At 41.3% G+C, this 15,000-nt stretch overlaps 3 protein-coding genes across 5 annotated transcripts in view; 2 read left to right on the forward strand and 1 right to left on the reverse strand.

Moving 5' to 3' along the window:
* LOC108274823 (transcription termination factor 1, mitochondrial) overlaps positions 1-1,982 on the reverse strand; it is a 5,013-nt gene extending 3,031 nt beyond the window's left edge. For 2 of the 3 annotated variants that reach the window (XR_001814551.3, XM_047160060.2), the window contains exons 1-2: positions 1,605-1,982; positions 1-493 (exon numbers count right to left, since the gene is read on the reverse strand). The exon at positions 1-493 is cut by the window's left edge. Coding sequence is in view for 2 of the 3 variants with exons in the window: in XM_047160060.2 (XP_047016016.1) it covers positions 1-466 (466 nt within the window). In the remaining variant the exon portion in view is untranslated. The remainder of the gene's footprint in view (positions 494-1,604) is intronic. The other variant, XM_017485237.3, reaches the window with a different exon arrangement.
* Positions 1,983-7,228: 5,246 nt separating this feature from the next.
* Positions 7,229-8,239, forward strand: LOC124628880 (4-galactosyl-N-acetylglucosaminide 3-alpha-L-fucosyltransferase 9-like). The gene has a single exon (XM_047160066.2). The coding sequence runs from the start codon at positions 7,229-7,231 to the stop codon at positions 8,237-8,239; it is 1,011 nt and encodes a 336-aa protein (XP_047016022.1).
* Positions 8,240-11,387: 3,148 nt separating this feature from the next.
* The window catches only part of LOC108274826 (oxysterol-binding protein-related protein 10), a 9,033-nt gene continuing 5,420 nt past the window's right edge, over positions 11,388-15,000 (forward strand). Inside the window, exon 1 of the mRNA XM_017485244.3 lies at positions 11,388-11,832. Coding sequence (XP_017340733.1) covers positions 11,645-11,832 — 188 coding nt within the window. The 5' untranslated portion in view covers positions 11,388-11,644. The remainder of the gene's footprint in view (positions 11,833-15,000) is intronic.

Here is a 15,000-nt window from a genome sequence, read left to right on the forward strand (position 1 = left end):
TTGAGCGGAAGAATGACTCTGGAGAACGGTTTAGGATATTAACAACCTCGGCATCGCTGTTGAAAATGCTGCGCCACAGACGCCAACGTTCTTCCAGGTGTTCCTCGGATCTTGTTATGGCACGTGGAAAACGGGAAATTATGCTAGCGATTATATCACGGCTGGCACCTTTCTGTGCAAGGAAATCAATCAATCCTTGCTCATTTGTTTGGATTTTGCGGAAAACACCAGGTTGACGGCGCCGCGCCATCTGCACATCCACACCGAGCACACTGAGGTTCTCCAACAAAGACTTGTTCTCAGAACCAGAACCAAGGGACGAAGAGTCTGTTTTCTCATTGTTGGAGTCTGTTTTTGTTTCATTATAGTCTGCTTTTGTTGTGCTGAAGTATTTGAACACAGTAACTGATCGTGATAATCGGCTCCCGCGTGGCCTCAGCAAAACGAGAATCTGCTGCAAAGCCATGTTTCATCACACTGTGACTCTGCGACTCTGAAAAGAAAAAAAGATTCACCACCATGTAAACAGTGTGATATTATACCTATGATTTCAAGAAATTTAAGGTCACATGAATATAGTTGGAGTTTAGAGGCATGAATCGGTGCATAAGTTCATGATAAATGGTGCAACAGATGCTCCTCATACTTACAGGTTATTATTATAGTGAAACATCCACGGAATATAATGTGTTAGAATATAAATCGTTGGACAAGACTACAAAATGGCTGAACCCTGAAGAGTTAAGATCGTGGGTGGAATTTAGTTTCACATGAAGCGCTGTTAAAGCATAATTTCATAGGTAGCAAGGTTTGAATGTAGTTTTGTAGGAAGCAAAAACAGAAGCATAGTTGAACATAGGAAGTGTAGCTGGAGTGTAGTTAGTAGTTTTGTAGGAAGTGTAGTTAGAGAGTAGTTTTGTAGGAAGTGTAGTTTTGTAGGAAGTGTAGTTAGAGAGTAGTTTTGTAGGAAGTGTAGTTTTGTAGGAAGTGTAGTTTTGTAGGAAGTGTAGTTAGAGAGTAGTTTTGTAGGATGTGTAGAGTAGTTTTGTAGGAAGTGTAGTTTTGTAGGAAGTGTAGTTAGAGAGTAGTTTTGTAGGAAGTGTAGTTAGAGAGTAGTTTTGTAGGAAGTGTAGTTTTGTAGGAAGTGTAGTTAGAGAGTAGTTTTGTAGGAAGTGTAGTTTTGTAGGAAGTGTAGTTAGAGAGTAGTTTTGTAGGATGTGTAGAGTAGTTTTGTAGGAAGTGTAGTTAGAGAGTAGTTTTGTAGGAAGTGTAGTTTTGTAGGAAGTGTAGTTAGAGAGTAGTTTTGTAGGAAGTGTAGTTTTGTAGGAAGTGTAGTTAGAGAGTAGTTTTGTAGGATGTGTAGAGTAGTTTTGTAGGAAGTGTAGTTAGAGCGTAGTTTTGTCCCACAAACGTTTCTGTAAAGACACTGTCTTTGGATGTGATTATATTATCATTATTAAGAATGTGTGTAATTCTTCTGCGATTTAAATTAACTCTAAATTGTTTTAGTGGTAATAAACATGCCCATGTCGGACGTCGACCAACAAACTTCAAACACTAACATAAAATGTAGCTTCTACAATATAAAGATCCTCTGGACTCACCACAGATCTCCTCAGGCGGCCGGCTCCATCCTAAACAACGCCTTCTTAAACAAATAGTGCACTAGGTATCGTGAGGAATGTGTAGTAACACACCCTATGTAGTGTACCTATATAGGCAGCGGAGAGATGTGTGTTGAGTAGCAACTCGCTCATTAGCCAGATGCTAACTGCCGCGAATCTGACAAAACACGAACAATGTTAACAGTTTAAATTCATAAAAACCGTACACAAGTATTTTATTATAGAGGAAAAACGTTATACTCCCTATACATGCGCACCACATGGTGTATAATAACGTATATGTACACTGCATCATCATGTAGTGCACTTCAGATTTAACAAGAATGCGTCTGGGAGTCGGCCTGCACTCTTCTTCTTATGTAATCTTTCTCCGTGTTTATTGGTTCTAATAGCGCCCTCTTGAGTTTGGGATGTAGTAATAATAATAATAATAATAATAATAATAATAATAATAATAAGTATAATGAAAAGTATATAATTACAAAAATAGAACTAAAAACACAAATAGAACTAAATTACTGTTGAAAATTGTGCAGAAATAAAAATAAAATACAGTTAAAATTTTATAACTATAAATATAAAAGTACAAATCTAATATCCATCCATCCGCTTATCCTTCTCAGGGTCACAGGGAACCTGGAGTCTATCCCAGAGAGCATGGGGCAAAAGGCAGGGTACACCCTGGACAGGGTGCCAATACATCACACAATCACATACACACTCATTCATACACTATGGACACTTTAGACACACCAATCAGCCTACCATGCATGTCTTTGGAATGGGGGCAGAAACCGGAGTACCCGGAGGAAACCCCCACAGCACGGGGAGAACATGCAAACTCCACACACACAGGGCCACAGTGGGAATTGAACCCCTGACGTGGGAAGTGTGAAGCGAATGTGCTAACCACATTTACAACATTAACATACATTTACAAATAAATACCCTTTAAAATATTTCCTTAATTTCCAAACAGTCCGTAAAATAACATTTAAAATGACTTTACATCACAGACAGTGTAAATGTTCCACCTCTTCCAAAAATTAACAAATAAATTAATAAACAAACAAACAAACAAACAAACAAACAAATAAATAATATATGGATCTAAATATAAATGATTCCCAATATCTCAAGATCTACATTTCTCTTAACGCACTTTAATCGAGAGACAGAGAAGAGCTAGAGTTTATTCAGGTAACATGAGCGAGAATAGTAACTAAAGAGGAGATACTGATTATTTTCCTACAACAGCATGTCCGCAAGTGTTCTATTCCTCCTATACCACAGAAATGTACCAACAATTACAGTTATTCGTTTATTAAAGAACTGCACATCATGCTTTTTATGTTTTTAGGTTCAGTCAGGTCCAGGAGTATTTGCACATGGACACAGTTTTCTTATCTTTTTCCTCTCTACACAACTGTGCATTTGAAATCAGCTTTAATTCGAGGGGTTTAACTAAAATACTGCATTAACCCTTTAGGAATCACAGCCATTTTCACAGGCTCAAAAGTAATTGTACAAAATAACATCATTATAAATATAAAGATTATTTTTAATACTTGGATGCAAATCCTTTGCAGATAATGACAGCCTGAAGTCTGGAACCCATCAACCACCAAATGCTGAGTTTCCTCCTGTGAGATGTTTTGCCAGGTCTTTACTGCAGCTGCCTTCAGCTGCTGCTTGTTTATGGGTCTTTCTGCCTTCAGTTTTGTCTTCAGTAAGTGAAAAGCTGCCTTATTTCTTTGCCTTAAGAAGCTCTTGGGTTGCGTTCGTACATTTTGGGTCGTTTCTGTACTGTGAAGCGCCGTCCTGTCAGTTTTGCAGCATTTGACTGCATCTGAGCAGAAAGAAACTTCAGAATTCATCCTGCTCCTTCTATTAGCAGTCACATCATCAATAAAAACCAGTGACCCAGTTGCACTGGCAGCCATACACTTCCACGCCATAACACTACCTCCACCATGTTTGAGAGATGATATGGTATGCTTTGGAACATGAGCCTTTCCTTTCCTTCTCCATGCTCTTCTCTTACCATCTTTCTGGTAGAAGTTCATCTTGGTTTCATCTGTCCAAAAAATCTGGCATCAGAACTTGTCAGTTTTTTTTTTTTTTTTTAGCAAAGTCTAATCTGGCCTTTCTGTTCTTGAGTGTTACCAGGGGTTTGCATCTTGAGGTAAAAGGTATTTACATTCATGAAGGCATTTCTTGAGTGTATAATTTGAGAATAATACACTTTCCTCCTCCAGTGTGTTCATGACTTGGCTAGATGTTGTGAAGAGGTTTTTCTTCACCTAGGATAGAATTCCATGATCATCCACTTTAGTTGTCCTCCCTGGTCTTCCAGGCCTTTCAGTGTTGCTGAGCTCACCAGTGCATTCCTTCTTTTTAAGAATGTACCACTCTTAAAGTTTCTTTTGTCTCTCTGATAGGTCTGTTTTGGGTTTTTTTCAGCCTAATGATGGTCTCCTTCACTTACATGGACACCTCTTTGGACCACATATTGAGAGTTCCCATGAACAGCTACCGAATGCAAATTGAACACTTGGAATCAACTCCAGACCTTTTACCTTTATTAATATTTTCTGAAATAATGAGGAAACAGTAGGCACAGTGGCTTAGAAGTTAGCACATTTGCCTCACACCTCCAGGGTTGGAGGTTCAAATCCTGCCTCTGCCCTGTGTGTGCGGTCTTTGCATGTTCTCCCCATGCTTAGAGGGTTTTCTACAGGTACTTTGGTTTCCTTCCCCGGTCCAAAGACATGGGCTGTAGGCTGATTGGCATTTCCAAAGTGTCTGCAGTGTGAGAATGAGTATTTAAGTATGTGTGTGATTGTACCCTGGGGGTTGGCACCCCATCAGGTTGTCCCCTGCCTTGTGCCCAAAGTCTCCTGTCATAGACTCCTGGCTCCCTGTGACCCTGTGTAGGATAAGCAGCACAGAAAATGGATGGGTGGATGGATAGATGGATAATGAGGAAACAGGCCACACCTGGCCATGACACTGCTTACAAGTTGATTGTCCAATTACTTTTGAGCCTGTGAAAATGGAGGGACTCTAAAAAAATGACTGTAACCTAAACGGTTGATGCAGTATTTTTTGTTAAACCCCTTGAATTAAAGCTAAAAGTCTAAACTTCAATCACATCTTGATTGCTTCATTTCAAACCCATTGGTCTACAGCAGGAACATTAGTTCCTGTTGTCACTTATGTTATAGCAGCTGGTTCTAGTTAGGACTCTAGCAGCTGAATTCTGGACTAACTGGAGCTTGTTTATGCTCCTACTGGAACATCCAGACAGTAAGGCATTACAGTAATCTAGTCTAGAGGTGATGAAAGCATGAACTAATATTTCTGCATCATGTAGTGACAATATTTTTCTTATTTTAGAAATATTTCTGAGATGAAAGAAGACTATCCTAGTAATATTATCTACATGAGCATCAGATGATAGACTGGAGTCAATAATCACTCCAAGGTCTTTTACTGCTGCACATGATGAAACAGAAAGTCCATCCAGAGTAACCATGTGATCAGAAAGATTACTTCTAGCTACACGTGGTCCTAACACAAGTTCTTCTGTCTGATCAGAATTAAGTAAAAGGAAGTTAATAATAATCCAACGTCTAATGTCCTTTACACAATCCTCAACTTTACTAAGCTGCTGTCTGTCCTCTGGCTTCGCTGAAACATCAGCATATCATCAGCATATCATCAGCATATCATCAGCATAACAGTGGAAGATAATTCCATGTTTATGAATAATTTGACCTGGAGGTAGCATATATCAAGTAAAAAGCAGTGGGCCTAAAACAGAACCTTGTGGAACACCAAATTTATCATTATCACATAGTCAGATTATATTTATTATTCTTAGATTAATAAGCAATCCTAGAAAGATTATATACATATGTAGATAAAGTTAAAATAAAAGTTAAATCAAGTGCCTGTTTTCTGTTCCAGAGTGAAGTGATACTGCACAAAATTCAGCCAATATGCCCACACTCACACACACACACACACAGTTTGTTTAAATTGGCTAAATTTTTCACTCATAGGGTGTGTGGTGTGTAAACCTGGGTGTGAACACCAGAAACTGATCTAATGTAAGAAGGTGTTCGCTAAATGCAGATACACAGACACAATGTGCTGAGATCCTGAAGATCTGCCAGAAGAAGAACATCAGGTGAGTTCATTGTCTGGTGCAGGTTCAGGAGTTATAATGAAATATACTTTATATATAAGTAGTGTCTAAAAGTCTTGTATAGAAATGCTGTAGAGCAAACATGCCTTCAAAGATAATTAAATTAAACAGATTTTCTTTAAAAAAAAAACAAAAAAACAACAACTATAAAGAACAGTAATAAATTAAAGAAAGTCAGTATTTGGTGTAACGGCCGTTTGACTCGGTTCTTCTGTAGACTCTGACTGTCACACTCGCGTCTTATTCCTGCAGCGAAACCCAGCACAATTCATCGTGTTTTTCTTGTCTGAAAAGTGTTTATTGCGTAATACTCTGCTTTCTTTACTGACATTTACAGGTTATTTTTCTGTAGCATTTAATTTAGCGCTGGAAAACGATATGTGTTTGGACATCTAAAGTGCTTTTGTACTGATTTGATAATGTAGAAGTCATAAAATAAACATCTATAACAAAGTTTGTACTAAAAACAAATACAGTACTGTGTATATAATGTAAACAGTGAATAGGAGATGTTCGAATGATTCGGTACGTTTACCAAATGAACACCTCAACAGAAAAAGCAGCTACATTCACTGACATTTACTCCATATACTAGTAAAATGCCCAAAATTCAATGGTAAGACTGACTGACAGGTGCCAATATTTATACACACTGACCCGAGTTCAGTTTATTACCGACATTTAATAACATGCTGTAATTAAATTTTCATTTCTATGACGTTTAGTCCCAGAAAGAACGTGTTTCATTAACATTTTAATAATCAACAAACGTTTACATAACTGTTCACTAAACTGTGCATGTATCATATATAATTATAAATAAATAAACTATTCAAATAAAATGCTAATATTATTATGTTATATATAAATGCTGAAGTAAACGGTTACTCTACTCGCTTAACCCTTAATCCTTTTAAAAACATAATTAATAAAATTGAATTTAGAATTGCAATATTAGATATATAATACATATCATTTAAAATAATTTATATTTCTTAAGAGTTTAATACTTTTTTATCATACGTGTGTAGTAAACAGACTACTCTACTCTCAGTATGGAATAATATTTAAATGTGTTTTATTGTGTAACACAATGGCTTTATATATGTATATATATATATATAACATAGCAATTCTTAAAAATTATTTACATAAAAGTGATAGTCAATAAAATGTACAATCCTAAAATTATTGTTATATTTAATAGAAATGTTATTTAAATTAATCTGGATTACTTGTCATTACTTGTTCCTGATTGGTGAACTCGTTTGTTTAATTAATTTCCTCTCAGAAATAAATAATGAAGTCGGAACATCCACAGCGATTCTGGCTGATTCTCCTGGTCCTCATCACCCTGCTGTGTTTTGAAGGATTATTCTATCTTCTGTTCATGCCGTCTATGGGTTCGCTGTCTTGTAAAAAAGAAACATCAAACCACAACATTGCTAAAGAAGAAGAAGCAGGAGATGAAGTTCCTGCAAACTGGAGGAGAAACCTGGACCGTGACACTGTGGTTTTGATTTGGACGTGGCCGTTCGGACATCGGTTCAAGATGGAGTCTTGCAGCAAGCTGTTCAACATCACAGGCTGTCGCCTTACGGACAACCGAAGCGAGTACGAGAAAGTTCACACGGTCATTTTCCATCACAGAGACATCCAGTCTAACGTCTATGAGCTGCTGAGGATGAGGAGACCACTGTTGCAGAAGTGGGTCTGGATGAACATGGAGTCTCCCGGGAATTCCCAGAGACGAGCTCAGCTCGATGGGTTGTTCAACCTGACGGCGAGTTATCGCAGAGATTCGGACGTTTGGGTTCCTTACGGGAGAATCGTAGAAGCATCTGAGGAGGACAAAGCCTTCCAAATCCCACCGAAGGACAAATTAGTGTGCTGGATCGTCAAGATCTGGAACACACGCTTAAAAAGAGTCCCATATTTTTATGAATTACGGAAACATGTTCAGATTCACACGTACGGCGGGGCATTTGAAAGACAACTAAGTCTAGAAGAGTATTACAAAACCCTGTCCAGCTGTAAATTCTACTTATCATTCGAGAACTCTGTCCACAAAGACTACTTCACAGAAAAGCTGTTTAACTCCATGAAATTCGGCACGGTTCCTGTGGTTCTCGGTCCACCCAGGGAGAACTATGAGGAATTCATTCCAGCAGAGTCATTCATTCACGTGGACGATTTCAAATCCCCTCAAGAACTGGCAGAACATCTCACACTTCTGGACCAGAACCAGGAAGCTTATGAACAGTACTTCACCTGGAGACAACACTTCACCGCTGAAGGTTCATATTTCGGTCTAGAACACGCTTGTCGCATTTGTGATCACGTAAAAAGATACAGAGGCTACAGAGTGTTTAATAATCTCAGTGCATGGTACTGGGGTTAGCTAGTTCATCCGGGAACTGGACATGTTTGGGAAAAAGTTTGGGTGTTAAACAGTTAAAGGTTCTAAATAAAAATAATATTCACAATTCTTTTATTTCCTCATTAATACACATTTAATGTTCTCGACTTTTCACGACACAGACATTTAAAAATGTGCAACAAAACTACACAAAGAAAAACTAAACTAAACTAAACTGAACTAAACAAAGATGACAGACATCAAAGATAACATGACATCCAGAAGTAGAAAAGTGAACAAATGAAAAGAAAAAAATAAGTTTTCTGGGGACAAAAACCACATCATTTATTTGTTTTGTCAATGACATGAAGTTTCTACATGTTTTATATTTTATATTTATTAGACAGTTCTTTAATTTGTGCGTTAATGTCATTTTTCATGCTGAACAAAGAAAAGTTTTTAAAAAAAATTATAAAACACTGATCAGGTCAGAGGAATCTGTGCAAACTGTGAGTTTGATGTAAGTCTTAGATTTAAGAACGTGTTAGCTAGTCAGAGTTGTGTTTGTACGTGAAGCTACTCGCTAGGAAGTTCATCAAAATTCATACATTAATATGTATCTATTAACGTTATTATTTATATTAGCACAAGCTGATAAAAACATATATCCATTAGAGCTCCTGATCAGTCCTGTATATTTTCTTTAAATGATGACGAATAACAAACATGATAAAACAGTATATTGCTTATTGTCCACTTATCTTTATGCTAAAGTCACCTAACTGACGCTGGAAGAGGAACCTGTGTGACAAATATTTCTCCATGTCCTCATACGTCAGCATTGTCTTTCTTTTTATTGGTTTTTAATGACACAAACACAAACCTTAACAAATAAGGACCTCAAACATTAGTTCTGGAGTCATTTATCACCATCCATCACCTCATTGTTTGTTGCCTCACCCTCCTTCACTCGTACGTACATTTTCATAAAGCCCTCGGGCACAACTCCATAAATTTTAAATTCTCTTTAATTATTAATGACCTTTTTTTTTCTTCCAATTTACATTTATGGGATTGAAGTCTCTATCAGTAAATTCATCCAGATACTGGGTCACTAGGTCACAGACTAATATACCTTCAGTCTAAAACTCTGTTAGCAGATAATATAGTAAGGAAAACAATCAAACAACACAATTTTTTCATTAAAGTGCTAGTACTTCAGGAAGAGGTAGGTCTTTAGACGTTGTTGGAAGTCTGCCAGAGTCTCAGCTGTTCGGTCGTCTAGGGGAATTCATTCCTCCACCGAGGTGCAGAACAGAGAGGAGTCTTAATGCAGGTCTTCCTTGTGTCCTGAGAGATGGTGGGACCAGGCGAGCGGTGCTAGAGGATCGGAGGGAGCGTGGTGCAGTGTGGGGTGTGATAAGTGATTTAGGTACTGCAGGTGGGTGAGGGTCTGGTTTAGTCTGTGGGATCCAGACTGGGTTTCGTCAGGAGGTGACCGGGTGATGTTATGGGGTCACTGATGATAGCGATGGGCCGGTGTGACAATGGGCAGGTGGAAGGATTGCAGGACAAGATGACTTGCAGGAGAGGAAAAAGTGGAGATTATGCAGTGGATAATGTTTGTACTTTAGACATGTGTGTGTACCGCAGTGACCTTGATTCCCCACGCAAAGGCTGATAAAAAAGATTTTCTGTTTTCCAGTGCTGAATTGATTTTTATTCTAGTCTCAGGTCTCGTGTGTGGTTTTTGAGACACTGACCATTTCACTGGCTATTCGCTGGTTTAAGGAAGTGGCGACTTCGTTCCTCTGATGTTTTTGATCAGTCGGTGGTTGGATGCTCCCGCAGCCCTGGATCTAACCTACTTTCAGAAATTAAAGTGTTTATTATATATATTCAAAAAACAAAACACAACGTGAGGACTGGATTGCAGCAGGGAAGCGAGAAGTCTGTACCAGCAACTCTGGATGCGTAGCACACATTTTATCTCTAGTAAATAAACAACATTTTTGCCACTGAATTATTTGTATTTCTTTACGTGCACTGTTTAAGTATGATGCAGCATAAATTGAGCCAACACTGTGGCTCCGTCACTGTTTCCATATGTAGCTAGCTAGCGTTTTGATACATTTGTAGTGCCAGGTTTGTATTTCCGTATAATTTCTAAATGTTTTGTGGGTTATAACTAGGAAAGTAGCAGTTCACATTATCTAGCTATCTAATCAGCTGACTGATGCGATGAGTAACAAGGTAGGAGATCTGGAGTGTTCTGTACAGAGCCCTGACCTCAGCCTCACTGAACACCTTTGGGATGAACTGGAACTGGAGTCTCCTTACATCAACATCAGCGATTAACCTCAACCTCACTAACGCTCTCGTAGCTGAATGATCACTAATCCCCACAGCCACGCCCCAAAATCACACTCACAAATCCCCACAGCCACGCCCCAAAATCTAGTGGAAAGCCTTCCCAGAAGAGTGGAGTGTGGAAGAACAGAATAACACTAATAACTGAATATTATTTTAATACTGTATACCACATCAGAAATATAGATGTCAAACATTATGTAAAGACATGAGTGGAGTGAAATAAACAAATAGTTTTAAAGATAACAGAAAATGCAGTGTTGCAGAGAGAGAGAGAGAGAGAGAGAGAGAGGGAGAGGGAGACGGAGACACACAGAGAGAGTGACAGACAGAGAGCGAAAAAGAGAGTGAGAGAGAGACAGAGACACAGAGAGACAGAGAGTGAGACAGAGACACAGAGAGACAGAGACACAGAGAAAGAGAGTTAGACAGAGAGAGAGACAGAGAGCGAGAAAGAGAGTGAGAGACAGAGACACAGAGACACAGAGAAAGAGAGTTAGACAGAGAGAGAGACAGAGAGCGAGTGACAGAGAGCGAGAGAGAGAGACACAGAGAGACAGAAAGTGAGAGACAGAGAGAGAGAGAGAGACAGAAAGTGAGAGACAGAGAGAGAGAGAGACAGAGAGAGAGACAGAAAGTGAGAGACAGAGAGAGAGAGACAGAGAGAGAGAGAGACAGAGAGAGAGAGAGAGACAGACACAGACAGAAAAGGGGGGGCGGGCGGGTTGCATGCAGATACCACGTGATGCATGTCCGGTTTGTGCAATAACTCCCAAAACACACTGCCATGCGCGTTCTTATGTTCTAGCTGGAACGCGCTGGTGGGAGGGTCTGCGCTGCAGCTACACACACACACACACACACACACACACACACACACACACACACGGGGAACAGAGAGAGCGCGAGACTTCACAATGCGCACCGTAACACACCTCCGGAGCAGGGGTATGATGAACTCCAGTTTATTACAGCAGAGGGTTTAGGAGAACCAGGAAACCAGTCTGGTCTGCACTTCCGCTACACACACACACACACACACACACACACACACACACACACACACACACACACACGATGGAGAAAACGCCAACACCGACCAACAGAGCGCGCGCCTCAGCGGCCACAGGAAGCTCGAGCTCGAACCACAACCACGCGGACCGGACACGGAGGACCACCGGAAGAGGAGGAGGAGGAGGAAAGAGGCCTCAGCTGGAAGGAGTACTGAGCAAATACACCAACCTGATCCAGGGCTGGCAGAACAGGTAAGGGTTAATTAAGCACGAGCTCCCGATTTAACGAGTGCAGGCGCTGGGATGGGTCTGTCATAGTGTAGAAAAGTGTCAGTACTACAGAGAGAGAGAGAGAGAGAGAGAGAGAGAGGGAGATAGACAGAGAGAGAGAGAGAGGGAGATAGACAGAGAGAGAGAGAGAGTGGGGGGGGGGGGAGAGAGAGGGGGGGGGGGGGAGAGAGGGAGACAGAGAGAGAGAGAGAGAGTGGGGGGGAGAGAGGGAGATAGACAGAGAGAGAGAGAGAGAGAGTGGGGGGGGGAGAGAGAGAGGGACAGAGAGAGGGACAGAGGGAGAGAGAGAGAGAGTGGGGGGGGGGAGAGAGAGGGACAGAGAGAGGGACAGAGGGAGAGAGAGACAGAGAGAGAGAGGGAGATAGACAGAGAGAGAGAGAGTGGGGGAGAGAGAGAGAGTGGGGGGGGGGAGAGAGGGAGACAGAGAGAGAGAGAGAGAGTGGGGGGGAGAGAGGGAGATAGACAGAGAGAGAGAGAGAGAGAGTGGGGGGGGGAGAGAGAGAGGGACAGAGAGAGGGACAGAGGGAGAGAGAGAGAGAGTGGGGGGGGGAGAGAGAGGGACAGAGAGAGGGACAGAGGGAGAGAGAGACAGAGAGAGAGAGGGAGATAGACAGAGAGAGAGAGAGTGGGGGAGAGAGAGAGAGTGGGGGGGGGGGAGAGAGGGAGACAGAGAGAGAGAGAGAGAGTGGGGGGGAGAGAGGGAGATAGACAGAGAGAGAGAGAGAGAGAGTGGGGGGGGGAGAGAGAGAGGGACAGAGAGAGGGACAGAGGGAGAGAGAGAGAGAGTGGGGGGGGAGAGAGAGGGACAGAGAGAGGGACAGAGGGAGAGAGAGACAGAGAGAGAGAGGGAGATAGACAGAGAGAGAGAGAGTGGGGGAGAGAGAGAGAGGGAGATAGAGGGAGGGAGTGAATGAGAGAAGGTGAGAGTGCTAGCCAGATAGATATACAGACAGAGAAAGACAGAGAGAGACAGACAGCTATCCACAGTGAAGTACAGCGTAATAGAAGGACAGAGTGATAGACAGAGCATTTAAGAGATAGACGTGATGGAGAGACTAAAGGACAGTGATAGAGAGATAGACCAAGTTATAGACAGACAGTGAGATATTCAGACAGACAGACAGTTACAGAGATAGATACACAGACAGACAGAGAGCTAGAGAGACAGACAGATTTCAGTGCACAGTCTGCTTCTCATCTGTTTGATGGACGTGGGGAGGACGTGGGGAGGACGTGGGGAGGACGTGAGGAGGACGTGAGGAGGACGTGGGGAGGACGTGAGGAGGACGTGCTGCACCACAGTTACACTGAGTTCTTTGCTGACTCTGTGTTTCAGTCATGAAGATAAACTGATTTTGGCAGGAAGCACTCCATCACGCACACACACACTCACATCGCCGTCTCTCTCCATCACACACACACACACTCACATCGCCGTCTCTCTCCATCACACACAGACGCACACACAAAAACGTATCTCTGATGTAAAATCTAAAAGGACACACAGAGGACACGAGGTTTAGAAGCAGAAGATAATCTTGGTACAGTGTGAGATAAGGACTGAGGACTGGGCGGAGCTTGATGCCTCCTCAGCAGGTCACATGACATGGGTCTGGGTTATCCTGTGCTGGATGTTTTGTGTCAGTAATGTGCTTTATTAAACGTTGGACATGCCATCGAGCGAGCGTGACTTGGAATCCTGATGAAACCTCAGCTAGAGTAGAAATGGCTGTGCTGTCTGGGTGGGAGGGGCATACTCTCTCCCTCCTGTCAATCACAGTGACACTAGCCACTCAGAGCATCTGTAATCCCAGTGTTACGCTTTCCTGTGATGCAGCAGTTGGAAAAATGAACACGCTTAGCTGGATTCAAGTGTCTCGGAGGACGGAATTAACCAAATCAGGCAGAACATCATTTTTAAAGCGTGATTTCCTGGCAGCACTCTGTGATCTGATTGGTCAGAACTACAGCTGTTACACTTTCCGTCTATTACCATCTACTTGTACATTTCTTTTACCCGATCACGTATCTTACTCCTGCGCTTTTCATCCTCTTCGTGTCCAGCTGAAACACGCCGTCCCTCTGGACTCGTCCTGAATCACACACACTCTTCTCCTGCTGTGAACACGTTACACTGCTGTCTCTGTCTCCCTCAGCACCTTCCTCACTCTATCCATCTCTCTCGCAGAAGAACACGGCATCTCTGACCACAACTAAACCCAACCAACTTCCTTCACTGGATAAGCAGCAGTGCACACACTAGTTGATTTATTTAGGCTCAGCACCACAGTGTTCCTCTCTTTCAGCTTATAACAACATCATCATTAACACTGGCGTCGGTTTGTGTTTGCATTATACACACGGACGCGCAAATAAACTTTTAAACAAAGATTTATTAACCTTTCATTTTCAGCAAGGGTTTGTGTGTTTTAAAAAAACAAACAAACAAAAAAACAAAAAGAGTAAAATTATGAATACTAGTGTTGGTTTCGAGTCCACCTTTATCGGGTCCGAGTTGAGACCAAGTCCATAACCGATCGACTCCAAAAGGGGTCGAGTCGGACTTAAGTCCGAGTCCTTAATGGCCGAGTCCGAGTCGAGTCCAGAAAGTAATTAAATTGAAAAAAGATTTGAAATTGTGATTATAAACTCAACACTGAGCTTCAATTAATATTTTAACTTTCACAAACCCATATCAACATAAATATAACAAAAAATACCACTATTACATCTCGCCATTGCTGTTTAATATTTTTATTTCATGTCATCAGAACCTCGACTAGTTTCCTGTCATAAAATGGTTTCAAATAAAAACAGGGATATAGAGGTATGTGTAGAACTTTCATTATATTGCACGTGTATGAAAATATAAACAAAGCGGTTTTGTTATTGTATCAAACTATACCGTGTCCTCCAGGTCGAGTTGATGTCAGTGATGTAATGCCTCTCCCCCGCAGTTATATAGTCAGAGAGAGACAGAGAGAGAGACAGAGAGAGAGACAGAGAGTGAGACAGAGAGTGAGACAGAGAGTGAGACAGAGAGTGAATGAGAGAGAGAGAGAGTGAGACAGACAGAGAGAGTGAGACAGAGAGAGAGTATAGAGTAGACTTACATTCAGCAGCAGCTCA

Source organism: Ictalurus punctatus, chromosome 14, assembly GCF_001660625.3.
Source record: "Ictalurus punctatus breed USDA103 chromosome 14, Coco_2.0, whole genome shotgun sequence".
Lineage (NCBI taxonomy): Eukaryota > Metazoa > Chordata > Actinopteri > Siluriformes > Ictaluridae > Ictalurus > Ictalurus punctatus.

What these genes read in the sequence shown, in the direction of transcription:
- LOC124628880 (XM_047160066.2), top strand. Translation starts at nt 7,229, where the DNA reads ATGCCGTCTATGGGTTCGCTGTCTTGTAAAAAAGAAACATCAAACCAC.